Source organism: Psammomys obesus, unplaced genomic scaffold, assembly GCF_907164565.1.
Source record: "Psammomys obesus unplaced genomic scaffold, mPsaObe1.curated_primary_1811, whole genome shotgun sequence".
Lineage (NCBI taxonomy): Eukaryota > Metazoa > Chordata > Mammalia > Rodentia > Muridae > Psammomys > Psammomys obesus.
Genome location: NW_026596143.1, coordinates 10,404,251 through 10,419,702, shown reverse-complemented (window position 1 = coordinate 10,419,702; position 15,452 = coordinate 10,404,251). Strand labels below are relative to the sequence as shown.

Sequence of the window (15,452 nt, the reverse complement as noted above, 5' to 3'; positions counted from 1 at the left end):
GGGGGGGGGGGGGGGGGGGGGGGGGGGGGGGGGGTGCTTGTAGGATCAAGGTGCTGCCACCTGAGGACTGCAGCATTAACACAGGGGCTGACTCTTAGCACTGTGTGGCTGGCCCCTGCTGCTCCCTGAGGCAGCCCAGTGCTGAGAGGAGAGGTGAGTAACAGCAGCCACTGCGGAGCTTCTCTCCTGTGCCTGTCGTCCTCAGACACCACGACCACGGCAACTCTTAGAAAGAAAACATTTCATTGGGGCTGGCTCCCAGTTCAGGGGTTTCCATTTCCATCGTGGTGGGAAACACGGCGGCACACAGGCAGATATGGCGCTGCAGAAGGAGCAGAGTTCCGTATCTTGATCCGCAGGCAGCAGGGAGAGACGGTGTGTCACACTGGGCATAGCTTGAGCACAGGAGACCTCAAAGCCCGCCCGCACAGTGACACACTGCCTCCAACAAGGCCAGACCTCTGAATAGTATCACTTCCTATGGCCAAGCATTCAAGTCTAGTCTATGGGTCATTCCTAGTCAACCATCCCAAACTCAGTTTTGCCTTACTGTATGGAAATAAAAGTCACTCTAGCCTTCCCGTTTTTGTAATTTTTTTTTCTATTCTTGCAATCTGCATTAAAAAAAATAAAGTCACACTATATATTTTTAAAAGGTCCTAAAACTCTGTTAGTAGAGGAATAAAGAAAACACATATGCTTAATGGTTTTACATGGAAATTCGATGAAATAAATGTAATCTAGACTCCAACCTGAACCTCTTGTGCCTTAACTGGGCATATGAAAAGCAAAGGCTAAGTGCAAGGTTTTAGAGAGCTTAATAAAACACTGGAATGTTCTCTTTCAGAATATGTCTCTACAGTCCTTATTTTTAATGTTTCAGACATAATGATGGATATAATAAATTATGTGTCAATGAAAAAAATGTGGTTTTTTTTTTTGGGGGGGGGGAAAACAGTATAGAAAGATACTGACAGATGTCATAACAATGACCATGAAAACGTGTATCTCCTGGGACACAGGTAACCAGGAGATATAGTTATGGTGCCAAATCTCAGAAAGACCGGACGGGGGGGGGGGGGGAGGAGGAGACAGACCTGCTGGTTCCATCAGTCCCACCAGTTCGTTCACAAGATCTTTGAAGCAATCACTGGTTGGGTGCCCAAGAAAGCCCTGGGCATCACCTTCATCAAGACATCAGTGAGGGCCGGGCCCAGTAGTGCCCGCCTGTAATCAGCACTCTGGGAGGCAGAGGCAGGAGGATCTCTGGGAGTTCGAGCCCAGCCTGGTCTACAAAGCAAGTCTAGGACAGCCAAGGCTACCCTAAGAAGCCCTGATTCAAAAACAAATCAAAACAATAACAAGAGACATCAATGATGGTCTCAAGGGGCTGAGGCTTGATTCAGACACCAACCCGGAACAGATGGGAGCTGGCGTGAAGTACCTGTGGAGCTCTGCAGCAAAGGGACTCGGAAGAGCTGCCACAGACGCCCAGTTTCCAAGTCACTGGGGTAGATCACACACACAGGTTTGAAACCCAGGACCCACATGGCAGCTCACAACTGTCTATGACCCCAGTTCCAGGGGATCCAACACTTTCCTCTTGCCTCCACAGTACTGCACACAAGTGGTACACGGACATTGACGCAGGCAAAACACTCCCATACATTAGTTAAGAAACGAGTAACAGAAAGCGAACTCATGAGGCTAGACTCTAAGGGTGCTTACTGTTCTTGGGATTCAGGTTCAGTTTGGTTCACAACCACCTGCAATTCCAGTTTTGTGTGTTTAGTTTGTCTTCTCCCTTCTGTATACGAAATAACTGTAAAATAATTTTTTTTTTTTAATCTTTTTGGGACTTTAGAATACCAAGCCAAGACTTTTGGAGCACTGAAAACCCATTTGCAGAGGCATGCGAAGGCACAGCGGACCAGTTGTTATGGCAACGTTCTTAGTCACGTTTCACTTCTCTTCTGATGTTTCCGTTTATTTTTTTCCCAAATTTTTGTCAAGTGACAGCTTCTTGTTAATATGAAGTGAGGACTCTAAGTGAACACAGTGTCCATGAAGCAGGACAAAGAATTAAGATTTAGTGTTTTATATTCTTATTTGTACTCAGTGGCCTCTCAGGACTTAGTACTTCGGATCATTCCATTCCATTGGGATTGCCCTCGAGTTAAAGGACCAGAAACACTCAGCCTTGTGGTCAGCCTTTAAAGGTTTTCCCTTTGAGTACAACTCAGTGCTGAGTACTGGGGTTGTGTAACCCTCTTCCACCGTGTAATCTTAGCACACTTCATCAGTTTGTCTTCAGCTGCGCCCTGCTACCAGCCCTGTTTCGATGGTTTTAGGCCTGGATCTTCCAGATACAAGGATGTGATATACCGGCTTCTATGAGAGGCTTCTTCCACGCAGAACGTTTTCAAGGCTCAGTAACTACAGCATTCACTGGGATGTCATTCTTTAAGCTTGAATAACTCCATTTTATGGATATACCACATACTTTATTATTGACCAACATTTGGGTTTTTTTTCACCTTTTGTCCATTATGAATAGTTGTGCCATCAATGTTAATGGATAATGTGAACATGTTTTTGATGCTACTGGGTATATCCTTGGAAGAACTGCTGGGACACATGATAACTCTGTTTAAACTTTCTGAAAAACTGTCAGACTGTTTCCCCAACATGCCCCTGCAAACACAGTAAGGGCTCCAATCACTCCACACCCTGGTCAACCCTTGTTAATAATATCCTTAAGCCAGTGGGTTTTGGTGGAGTTTTTGTGTACCCAAAGTGAATGGAGAAACCTGTGCACCCCCAAGAGACAGCTCAGACACTCTGAGCAAGATCACCCCCTAGTCAGCCACGGCTGCAGAGGACAACACAGAACCAGTGGTGCCTATTTCTTCTGCCTGTTTTATCTCCTCCAGGAGGCAATGTGCCTCAAACTGTGGCCCTCAGAGGAGAAGCAGTAGGAGGAACAGCAGCAGCAGCACAGGGAACCAGCTGTAAATTCCTGGACTTCACTCTAGACCTCTGAGGCTGGAGGCTCTGAGGTGAGCCCCATCTGTAACTGCAGGTGGCTCTGTTGCTTGCTCAGGTTCAGGGGAGACAGGAAGCACCCGTGAGTGACCATTAATACTCACCAAATCTCTCATATCTCTCAAATAGGGATGCCAGCACCACAGAGACCTTTTTTTTTTTCCTTTTTAATTGGGATGGGGGAGCGAGGATCATGATAGCCCAGGATAGCCCAGAATTCCTGGTTCCTCCTGTCTGTCTCTGGAATTACAGGTGGGCACCATCATTTCTAGCTCCACAGTTTTATTTTGAAAGTGTTCAGTCATCCAAGCCCAGGGGAGCCTTAGCACTTCTAGTGAAGAGGGACACTGGATACAAAACATTCACACAGACCCCAGGTCAGCAGGAATTTCAAAGCACCATCCAAGGCAGCGAAGAAAGGTCGCTCAACTCGCTCTTCCGAAGAACATTCCTGCCATTCACAATCTCCAGAGCATGCTGCCATAGTGCACCTGGTTCAAAGGGAGGGGACAGCATGGAAGCTTCATGGGAAATCATCTCCAACACTGACCAGGACCTCACTGAACCAAAAAAAAAAAAAAAAATAATAATAATAATAATAATAAAATTAAAAAAGGGGTGGGGTGGGCGGGAACACTTTGGACACCCAGAATGGTCTTTGAGCATGAGTGTGTCAAATGTGCATGCTTTGGGTCAGATTTACGGCTTTGCACGTAACCAGGCAAGTTCCCTATCAGGGATCTTCCGACAGGACTTTCTGAATTAGGAGATGCTCCCTGAAGAACTGGTGTTTTGTTTGTTTGTTTTTGTTTTCCACGAATGGCCATCTAAAGATTTCCATCTCCCACCAGTCTGTAATACCTGTTACCTGGGTAGGCACCATGGCTGCAAGATTACTGTTTCATCATTCCCTTTAAACACTGTATATATGCACCAATTCTCTGCATCTTCTCTAGGCAGCACAGTGGAGCAAGGTTTTCTCGCTCCACAACTTCTATCCAGGTTGCCGGGAGAGCAGAACACTCAAAATGTGCAGGCGAATGTAGAGATGGGCCTTCATGGCCGAACAGCTAAAGTCAACAAAACATGAAGCTCATCAAGAGTAGACTGTCTGGAATGCCATTTCTCCATAAAGCCCATCACTCCATGGCTTATTTTTTGGTTTTTTGAGACAGGATTTCTCTGTATTGCTCTGGCTGTCCTGGAACTCTGTATCGCTCTGTAGACCAGGCTGGCCTCGAACTCCCAGAGATTCTCCTGCTCTGCCTCCCAAGTGCTGGGATTAAAGACATGCACAACCACAGCTGGCCTCCATGGCTTATTTTTACAGCATTTCTTTTGTCTGAGACATCACGGTGTCTCTGAGTGAATGTAAAACCTTTTGGTAAGTGTCCAGGACATCCTGAGCTGTGGGTCTTTCTGCAGGGATCTGGCTCTTACATGCCTTGTGTATATCGAACAAATGGAATCGGACCATATCGCTCCCTTCCACGTGCCCCAAAAGGAAACTAGAGACATCCGGGATCTTCCAGATGTCAATCTTCTCATCGTAGGAGGGCATGAGATCATCCTGGAAGGGCATGCCTTCTCCATAGGGCCACAGCTGCTCTGGAGCCACAAAATCCCCGTGGAGCTCCCTGTGGCCACACTTCACGAGTACCCCAGAGTCACGGTCCACCGGGGGCAGCGCGTCCAGGTCGTTTGCCACGATGCTGAAGTCGCTTGTCAGCAGGTACTGGGACAAGGTTTTGGGTAGGTCGTTAGAGTCGCACATGACCCTCCTGCCCAGGGGGCTGTGGTGCAGGTAGTTAAGAATGCTGACGTACTCCACGGCCAGCTGCAGCCTCTGCTGCCAGGTGTTCACGTCTCTGTACTTTGAAAGGTTTAGCGTTTCTTCCAGGTTGCTCAAGGAACCAAAGGGGTGGTATTCGGTAAGGATGGTGCCGTCTTCCTCGCAGTAGCCAACCAGCGTGACCACGTGCTCGCTCTGCAGAGACTTCAGCATCTGTAGTCCGTGGAGGAAGTCTTCCTTCATCTCCAGCCTGGTCAGCCGAGAGAGGGCAACTTTGTGTTCCTTCCACTCAGACAGAAAGACCTGAAACAGGACAAAATAGGACCGCAGAGAACATCATGTCTGGACTTTCGCCAAGGCAAGCTGAGATCAGACACCTCCTAGGAGGCAGGCGTGGTACAGAGGACACAGAGATTAACCAGAAACAGACCAGACCCTGCCACCCAAGGCTGCAAAGACAAATGCACAACACTCAGCTGGCTGAGCAGCTGACTGGGATGGGGAAGAAAGGGAGATCACAGACTCTTCCGGGGGCCACACAGAACCTAAGAGCTGTCACCTACCACAGGGTAACAGAGCACCGCCTGCTCTTGGCTGATAGAGCGGGATGGGGGTTCGAGATGACCCTCAGGTGTATGGCTCAAGGAGCTGGGTGGAAAGCAATGCCACACACTAAGAGGGGGACGGCAGGCCTCACAGAGATCGTCAGTCATTCGACGCCAAGTCAGCGGTGGTGACACATACTTGTAATCCCCAAACCCAAGAAGTGAGGCAGGAGGAGGATGAAGTTGAAGACAGCCTGGACTAGCTAGTGAGAAATCTACTTAAAAGGAAAATGTACAAGAGTTCCACACAGCCCAGGGGTGGTGGGGCACACGTCTTTAATCCCAGCACTTGGAAGACAGAGGCAGATCTCTGTGAGTTCAAGGCCAGCCTGGTCTACAAAGTGAGTCCATGACATCTAAGGCTACACAGAGAAACCCTGTCTTGAAAAAAACAAGTAAGAGAGAGATCCAACAGGACATACCAACATGTTCAAAGAACTCCAATTAGAGACATCAAATAAACAGTTGATGGTATGGATCTAGGACCCGAAGCCAGAGGCAAGGGAGGAACGCTTGGGAGTTTGTTAAATATGTAAAAGTGATAGCGAGATTAGGTCTAGGTACTAGATTACATCACGTCTAGAGAACAGAGAGATGTTTCCTCTGCCTCAGCATGTCTCCGTTCTGCCCACAGATGTCCATTGAGGGACAGGACTGCCCTGTGTGGTGCAAAGCGCCCGGTGGCCTCTGCTGCCTCCACCCACCAAATGCCAGTAACAGCTCCTCTCTCCAGCAGTGACAGCCACAAACATCTGCACACTGCTGTCTCCCTCCACACTACGGCTGCTTGCGAAGCCGTCGTCTATGGGAGGGATGAGGGATGAGGAGTCAGTAAAGGAATGTAAACGGGAGTGAGGGCCGGAGGAGATGAAGAAAACCAGAAAACCAGACTCCAAGGGCAAGAAGCAACTGAATCCAAGGTAGCTGAAAGGACCAAAGAAGAAGAAGATAGCGTTCAGCGTGCAGGTAGCTGCTGACATGAATAAGAGCCATTTCCTGCCATGTCGATGTGACGCTGGGAAGGGACGACAGTGACAGAAACAAAGAGTGGCAGCTGCAGAGGACTGGGCAATCAAGAGCATGGAGCTTCTCTCTGTAAGGTGCACCTGTCTGCACACAAGTCAGGATGACACATGTGCAGGGAGAATTACAGACCTCACAGGACGAGGACGCCTTCTGCCTTAACACACATAGCTGAGACAAAGGGTGAGCGTCTGAAGAAACGTTTGTCTCAGAGCAGGAATGGACTACTGAGGGCTGCTGGGAAGCTGAAAGCTCAGACCTCTCCTTAACTCTACAAGGCCTATCAAGGCCTACCATGCTTGTATTTCCTTCTGTAACTACATGAATAAAAACTGTATATCATACGACTGGTTGGCACACTTACTACCTGAGGGCTTCCCTCTTTGTTCTAACTGGTGACCCCACCTATGCCTGATGACTATACAATCAACTGTGCTTCTAAAAATACGTATTTTTACACAAGATCTCATTCAGCCCAGGCTGGCCTTGAACTCCCTACACAGCTGAAAACGGCCTCCAAGCAAGCACTTTCTAAGTGAGCTACACCCTGAGCCCCTCTCATAAAAGTACTGTTTCCAGTCTCATACTACAGCATTCTCTTCACACCCGTCTCCCTTCCCCCAGATGGTTTAACTCTACCACAGTTCAGGATCTGAGAGACTGCTGGGCTCCAGGGCACACACACAGGCCCTTCATGGCTGTTTTCTTTTGTTTATTTTTAAGTCACTGTTTCGCTATGCTGCCCAGGTTGGCCTCAAAGTCCTACCCCAAGCCATCTTCTTGCCCTTGACTCCCAGATAAGAAAAGAACACTTACTCTCTTCACGGCTCCCTCCCCAATGCGCTTCAGCTGCCTCACTTCTGTCCTCAGCTCCTCACAGGACAACCAGCGGGAGCAATTTTTCATCCGCCCCATCCTGAAGTAACCCTGAGGACAGCGCCCAGAGTCCCTGGCGGGTTGCCCAGGGGAGATGAAAAACTGATCCAGGCAGAGGTAAAGGACCACGTTCATAAGGGCCATGGCGAGCAGCAGCCCAACGACCCGGGACACCTCTCTGTGGGTGAGGCCGGTCCTGCTCCCGCGTTGTTGTCCCATGTCAGTCCCTACAACAGAACATGAGACAAGGAGTCACACCACAGTCTGTTTCCATTTCCACGGAGGTGTCCTGATGCCCCGAGTGGGCTGAATGTGGTAACACCCGCTCCTGGGCTCTGCCGGTGTCTGTCTCACTTGAAGGCTTATATGAACCACAATGTGAGCTGCTCTAAGAAACCTTACTCTTCACTACGAGCCAAATGTGACTTCATCTAGACCAGATCTGGTCTTTTCTCCCACAGTAGCTTACACTAAGTTGATAGCCTGAATGTTTAGAAAGACACAAGCAAAATACGCATTTGTGTGACTGGGATAGAATATGGACAAAGAGGCATAGTTACTGTAGCAAACAGACAAGGGCTTCCTGAAGCTAGCTGAGCAGTTGGGGTGCTCCCTGGAAGGCACCCAAGAGCCCCTGAACAAGCTGGTGATATAGCTCAGGGAGCTTCCGGCATATGTAAGACCCTGGGCCTGAACCCCAACACAGCAACCACAAAACATTTAGGTTTTCTCTTTTTGTGGCTCAGGGGATTGAGCCTCAGTGATGCTAGCTGAGTATCCAAGCTCTGAGAGACAGACCAGGAAGGATGGAGAGGTGGCTCTTTAGCAGGAGGACAAGGTGGCTTGAGGATGGGACAGTCTGTGAGGTGTGCAGACTACCCAGGAGGCCTGGGCAACAATCTGGGATAAGAGTTGACAAATTTGTGGGCAAGAATAACGGTGACAAGGTTTTTCTGGAGTGATGACTCGGGAGACATGGGCAGTAGGGACCAAAGAATCCAGAACAGGGCCAGGCCATGAAGGAGGGGCCATGGCAGAGGGGCTTGGGTGGGGATAGGCCTGGGACGGATCCTCAAGCAAAGGATGCTTGTCCTTCAAAGTGTTGGACAGAGATGCTCCAAGCTGACTGTCACACTGGAAGGCATGGGGATCCAGAGTCAATAGCGACGAAAAGGGTACCTTCAGCAGTTTCTTCTTTCTCCCGGCTGGGTCTCCATCCACACGCCTGGGTCCATCAGTGTGGAGCTTGGTCCCACATGACAGCTCACAACCTTGATAGCTCCAGCCCCAGGAGATCAGATGGTGTCTTCTGGCCTCCAGAGAAACTGCATTGACACTGTGCACAGACACACATGCAGGCAAAATACCCATAGACAAAAAATGTCAAAGGCCGGGTGGGTGGTGGCACACACCTTAATCTCAGCACTCAGGAGGCAGAGGCCTGTGGAGCTCTGAGTTCAAGGCCAGCCTGATCTACAGCCCGGGACAGCCAGGGCTATGCAGACAAACCCTGTCTCAGCTGTCTCCCATTCCTCCCCGCCCCAATAAAAACACAATTATATTTCAATTTAAGAGAATAAGAATGCCACTGGGTGCCGTAGCACACACCTGTAATCCCAGCACTTGGGCAGGCAGAGGCAGGTGGATCTCTGTGAGTTTGAGGCCAGGCTGGTCCACAAAGCAAGCTCAGGACAGCCAGGGATACACAGAGAAACCCTGTCTTGAAAAACCAACCAACCAACCACCACCATCACAACAAAACACCCCAAAACAAACAAACAAAACCTCCCAAACTCAACTTCAAGTCTTCTCCCCCAGATCTATTCCTTTCACAGAATTCATGTCAGTAAATACCGAATCTCCTTTCCCGTTTCTACGGCCTTGAAGACACGGGTGAGGTGTCGGCACAGCAAACAGATACTTCTTCTGAGGAAAAGTGAGAACTGAGAGCTCAGTAGCTTTGCTCAGACCACAGAATAAAATGCTGGTGCTCATCCGTGCTGCCACCTGGATGTGCGCAGCCCACCAAGACTCTGCAATCACCTTGGTTTCTCTCAGGGAAGCTACCTGGAGGCCATCTTGCCCCTTCACCTCACAGTCTTGGGCCCCCCCAAACTGGCCCCAGCAGTACTCAGATCCAGGTGGCTTGTTCCTCTTTCCTCTGGGACTCATCCTCATCTCCGGCCTCTCCCTCAGGTCATCTTCAGAGACTTAAGAGAAGCTGTGACAACTGTTTCCACTCAGGCTGCTGCCATTTCTTGTTTACAATGTTATCTTGTTACAATATTATTTTAAAAAAACTTTGTTTATTATTATTATACTGTGTACAACTTGTGGGTATGGGTGAGCGCAGGCCACAGTGTGCATGTAGAGGTCAGAGGTCAACTTTGTGGAGTTGCTTCTCTCCTCTGTCTTTAGGTGGTTCTGGGGGTCAACAGGCCTGCATGACAAGCACTTTAACCACTGAGCCATCTTTCCAGTTCACCTTTCATAATCTCTAAAAGGACCAGGTGTGTCTCAATTTAGACCTTAGGTCACAGGGTCGCAACTGTCTTCATTCTACAAAGTGTCAAATGGCAAATGGTTAGGCTTGGGAGTCAGTGTCAAAATCAAGCATCAAGGAGAAGGGGCAGAAAGGGGGCGGCATGGCACGAGTTCATCCCTGCCTGTCATTCAGCTCTGTCGATAGCGTGGAGAGAGTCTTGGCGGAGTCCAAAAGCAAACCTGTGTGGCCGAATTCTAGTAACATTTATTCATGGACACAAGACTCTGAACGTCATATGGTTTTTACACAATCTCAAAATATTTACTAATACACAACATTTACTAAGATAAGTGGCTGGGATAGAGCTCACTGCTGAAATGCTTGCTTAGCTTGGCGCTATAAAAAATAAATAAAAAAAAAAACAAAACAAAAAACGAAAAACAAAAACAGGCAGTGAGTTGTAGCTGGCCAAACCTGGCGTAAGAGAATAATATTCCTCAAGGTGTTGCAGACCAGGGTCATCTTGGGTCTGGTAGCCGTCTAGATGCTTACAATCCCTAAATCTGTCCCACAGCCTCCCACTGCCCAATGTCTGGGCTGCCCACTGCTCACCCAGATCTCTCCCTCCATCCCCAGTGCTCTGTCACAGGGGCAGAAGCTACTCATCATTCACGTCACAACTCAGGGTGACTCAATTCCTCCCTCGCTGGACCTCACAGGCAGCCAGGCCCTACCTACTGCATTGTCTGATTCTCTCAGGCCCGTTGATGGCTGCCCTCTCCTCACTCGGCCATGGCGTAGGCCACCAGCACCTCTTACCTGGCCTTCCACAGCTAATTCCTGTGTGGTCCTCTGTGTTCCAGTCCATTCTCCACACAGTGGACAGGATCTTCCTTCTTTAATGAAATACCTCAAGAGAAAATTATAAATAAAATTATGACCAACTAATTCAGTTTTTGTTAATCCTCACTTGTCCTGAATATACTTCAATTTTTAAAAAAAAATTATATATATATTAAAAATAGTTTTGCGGGGGAGGGGCACTTGCACTGGGGATCCAACCTGGGGTCTGGCACAGCCTGCAACCCTCCACTGAGCTATGTTATATACCCCCAAGCCTGATCTTTGTGAAAGAAATGAAAGGTTGCACATACCCCTGAAACTCCGCTGGTGCCCTCCTCACCCGCTGCTGTTACTGGCCTCACGACTGTGGACCTGGGGATTTGGGAAGAAAAGCAGTTTCCCAGGTGCTCCCTTCAGACCTACCGATCAGGAACAAAATCTGTTTTTAGCGAACAGGAGTGACTTTAATTCAGCTGTTGCTATTCATTTGCCTCTATGAAAAAAAAGAAATCTTCTTTTCGCCACTTGAAGCTTGTCCTTGTGATTGAACACTTTCCTCAGGTGGACCCTTCTTAACCCTCAGAGTGTACATTGTCTGATGCTCTGAATAAAGCTGGCCATCGAGCCAGACTTCAGACCTCGTCATTTTTAGGCCCCTTGCTCTCCCAGGTTCATGCCACCAGCCTGAGTGGTAAATATACTTTACTCCTTTTTTTTTTTTTTAAGCACAGCACTGCCGCTGCTGTTGTTTTAATTTCTGAAACTGTATTTACTGATTTGAGTTCTGGAGGGGAGCACCTGCCAAGGCATGAGTGCGGAGGTCCAGGAACGGCCTGTAGGAGTCCATTCTGTCCTTCCACTCTGTGGAGCCTGAGGGCTGAACTCAGGTTACCTGGTTTGGCAGCAGACAGTCTCACTGTACAGACAGACCAGCCACCCCACCCTCTTGCCTCAGTCTCCCACGTGCTGGAATTACAGGCATTCACAACCTCCCTGGTGCGAGACAAAATGTGTACGTGTTTCCTTGTGTGCATATGGTTAAGTCACCGTCTGGTGTGGAGGGCGACCCTTCCAAACCAATCTGCCCACCCGTGATGCTCCAGGCTCTGGAACCCCCCACATACACCCGCCATGTTCCACCCTCCCCCCAGACATTCCTCCAGTCTCAAAGAAATCCTTTAGGAGGCGTGTAGGCCCTCTCCCCTCTAGGCTGGGTGCTCCCAAGATGTTCCTCGCCTGTTCTGTCTGCGGTGCCCGGTGCAGAGTGGGCACCTGGTAAGAACATACAACTGGCTAGTCACACTGCACTTCTCTGTCTTCGTGGTCTCTGGCACCCACACCGCTGGCTTCCTTGTGTTTACGCATGCCCACAGAATCTATTCTTTGCTTCTTTGAGGGACCTGCCCTGTAATGCCCCTCATCTATCCCATCCAGTCTCACCACACCAGTGCCACAGTTACCAACTTACCAGGGTCAAATCTCTTTTACCCCAAATTTCCTCTCATCTGACTTTGCCACTGAGTGAATGCAAGCTTCACGGAGCCTAGAGCTCATAGTTTTAGGAAGGAAGGGGTGTTCCCTAAGAAAACACTGGCGGACTGGGCAGACAGCTCAGTGGATAAAGTGTGAGGACCCAGGTTCAAATCCCCAGAACCCAAGAGGAGCCAGATGCCCCTGTAATCCCTCTGCTGCTGGAAACCAGATACCGAGAAGCTGCTGGCCTGACACATGGTGGCACGCCACAGAGATCCTGGCTCAATCAAGGCAGAAGGCCAAGCGCAGCACCCATGTTGTACCCTGACCTCCAAATGTACACCATGACACATGTGTGAAACACACACACAGGCACACACACTTTAGAATACAAAATTGCCAGCCCCTTTCCAGAGTTCTGCAAGAGTTCTGCAGAAGCGCAGAGACGCTTCCTTACAAATCCAAACCCACTACTCACTCTTCAGCCCCACATACACTCTCACACTCCCATGATTTGGATGAGTGTCCCCGAAAGGTGCACTCATTAAAAACTTGGTCTCCAGCTGTTGGCGCTCCAGAGAGCGGTGGCACCTTAAGGAGGCACAGTCGGCTCCAAGGAAGCTTGGGTCAGTAACAGTGTGACCAGGAAGGAGATGCTGGGACCTCAGCCTGTGACTCTTTGCTTTTAGGGTGCTGTGAAGTCAGATCCCTCCTCCACCACTCTCCCCTGCCATGATGTGCATAATGATCAAAGGCTATGAGCAAAGGTCACCCGTTATGGAAAGAATCCCCACAACTGAGCCCAAACAAACCGTCCCCCTTTAAAAGCTGATTAGAGCAGCAAACCCTAACACACTCAAATGCTACCAACATCTGGTACAAAATTCTGCAAGAACCTAGAATCCATATTTTCTTTTCTTTCTTTTTTCTTTTTTTTAAAGATTATTTTATGTGCATGAGTGTTGTCTTGCATGCAACACTAGCATGCTCAGGGAGGTCAGAATAGAGTGCTGGCTCCCCTGGAACTTAAGTTATGGACAGTGGTATGCCATTAGGGAACTGAACCCAGGTCCTCTCTAAAAACAAGTGCTCTTCACCAATGAGCCATCTCTCCGGCCCCTAAAATTCCTGTTTTCAAATTTAAGGTGAACCCTCATTACTTGACAATCCATGAACACATCTGTTTCTTATGGACCATTATTTTATGCCTCTAAATTTGAACCCCCTCAGAAAAAAAAGCAATCATCCTTAAACCCAAGTGTTCACACAGTATCATACAATATGAAACTCAACACAGTTCTGAGAGTAGATACAATCTCATTCCCCAGAGAAGGAAGGGGACTGAAAGGCGAAGGCTCTCCTCATCTACCCCTGTGTGTGGAAGGGCTGCCTCCAACCCACACTCTTCCTCAGGTTCTTGCAAAGCTCAGCGACCAGACACTGGAGGGGGCGGACACCCAGGCTGGCTGTTACAGAAGAGGCTACCCAGCGCTTAAATGAGTGTGTGCAGCCTGCTGAGTAGAAATTTCTGGCACTGTTTAAACACCAGGGCTGTTTGTGCAAAAGGAACAACTGCTGTGTCTTCACTGCTTAGACAAAGAAAAGAAGGAAAACTACATGAACTGCCAATATGCAGAATATCTTACACAATTTGAGAAGGTACTGGTGTCACCAATACAATTCTGACTAAACCTCACTTTCCAGTAAGTACTTAAAAAAATTATGGTTGTTGTTTAGTTTCTACGGGCAAGAGAGCGGGGACGTCAAAATTACCGAACGTCTAAAAATCGCTTTTTAACAAGGAAGGAGGGAGAGGTGTGGGAGAGGAAGCGGGAGCACGCCGGGCCGCTCGGGCCAGTGCTCCCACAGTAGCAGCGCCCGCTGCACCGCGAGCTCCCGGAGGAGGCGGGAGCGGTGAGCACCCCCCCCCCCCCCGCAGCGCCGCTCCACCCCACTCCGGGGCTGCGTGTGTGGTGGTGTGCGTGGGGGAGGCGTGTTGGGGCTCAGGAAGGCCCCGCAGAACCCCGGCCAGCTCCACCACGACCCGGAGCCTACCTGGCGACCCCCAACTCCGCTCGCGGCCCACGACGCCTGCGCCGCGCGGCCGGAAGCAGGCGCTGGGCTGCCCCCTGGTGGCCGTGCCCCGCCTCACACTTGGACGCCCTGGGCAGCCCAGGCGCGCTCACCCAGCCCCTGGTTCCGGCTTCTGCTCTGCGACCCGGTGAAATCCTGGGCACAGCAACCCGGTTGAGCCTCAGAGGGTTGCTTCATGTCTACAGTTCCACACTTTGCAAAGTGGTGGCTGCCAAACGGTGGTCCTCGGAACAGCAGCACGAGCAAATTGTCCGAAATGAAACCTCAGCTCCATGGCAGACCTGGCCTCAGTGGTACCCAAGCCTCTGCATTTGAAAAGGTAAAGGGACTCCGACCTGAGACACAAAGCTGAACTTCACAGATTTCGGGTCCAAACCTCAAGCGATGTGAAGGCTGGAAGGTCTCAACGTGACACACTGCTGTTTGTACTGGATGAGAAGGGTAGGGTGGCGAAATGGAAAATCAGACAGAACGCTACCTAATTTGTTGTTTAAAATATACATATCATCTACTTCCAAACTGATCTACTTTCCAGATTTGAAACCCAGACAGGGATTTAAAAAACCCACCAGTGAGCCCGGCGCTGTGACGCACACCTGTAACCACAGCACTTGGGGAGGTAGAGGCAGGTGGATCTCTGTGATTTTGAGCCCAGCCTGGTCTACAAAGCAAGTTCAGGACAGCCAAGGATACAAAGGGAAACCTTGTCTTGGAAAAAACAAAAACAAAATAAAACAAACAAAGAAACGTCTGTGTTTATTATCTAAACGAGTGTTAACTCCAGCATGCTACAGGACTGGGTTCCGTCTATCACCAGAGGAGTGGGGAAAAAACCCTATACGCCACTTTTGCTTCTCAGACTGAGTAGTGTGTGTGTTTGAGCTCGTGCACGCACAGTAACATTCAAAGGCCAGGGGTGCTAGAGACACTTGAAAGTGTGAATTAAACTGCAAGAGTAGCACAGGCTCTTTACTGAGGAGCCATCTCCCCAGCACCAAGAATATTTCTAGTAGACAATATACCTGAATGTGTAATAGTAAGCATTTCAGAAATAAATTGTATTATATATTAAAGACATTAAAAACACTCCTTAATGATTTCAGAGTTTCAGTTTGAGAAGATGAAAAAGTTCTGATGATGTTAGAAGTGATGGTTACATTACAATGTGGACAGTATTGGATGCCACTGAAATATTCACTTAAAAATGACTGAAATA

General features: G+C 49.1%; 1 protein-coding gene across 6 annotated transcripts; it reads right to left on the bottom strand.

Annotated features, from left to right (window-relative positions):
- Positions 1-3,666: 3,666 nt before the first annotated feature.
- Positions 3,667-14,629, bottom strand: Pomk (protein O-mannose kinase). 6 transcript variants are annotated; one of them, XM_055593457.1, is made up of 6 exons: positions 14,198-14,300; positions 10,981-11,088; positions 10,646-10,736; positions 8,521-10,222; positions 7,282-7,568; positions 3,667-5,140 (listed from the first exon to the last, which is right to left on the bottom strand). In XM_055593457.1, exons 5-6 carry the CDS (start codon positions 7,558-7,560, stop codon positions 4,370-4,372), a joined length of 1,050 nt encoding a protein of 349 aa, XP_055449432.1. In that variant the 5' UTR covers positions 7,561-7,568; positions 8,521-10,222; positions 10,646-10,736; positions 10,981-11,088; positions 14,198-14,300; the 3' UTR covers positions 3,667-4,369. The 6 variants fall into 6 exon arrangements, with proteins under 6 accessions (XP_055449432.1, XP_055449435.1, XP_055449436.1 ...); XM_055593460.1 differs by having other exon boundaries at positions 8,521-9,900; XM_055593461.1 differs by having other exon boundaries at positions 8,521-8,677.
- Positions 14,630-15,452: the final 823 nt, after the last annotated feature.

Bases quoted from the DNA above. Each gene is read 5' to 3' on its own strand.
- Pomk (XM_055593458.1), bottom strand. From the start codon at position 7,560: ATGGGACAACAACGCGGGAGCAGGACCGGCCTCACCCACAGAGAGGTG. The intron at 5,141-7,281 runs GTAAGTGTTCTT...GTCCTGTTTCAG, and splicing joins GGGAGGGAGCCGTGAAGAGA to GTCTTTCTGTCTGAGTGGAA.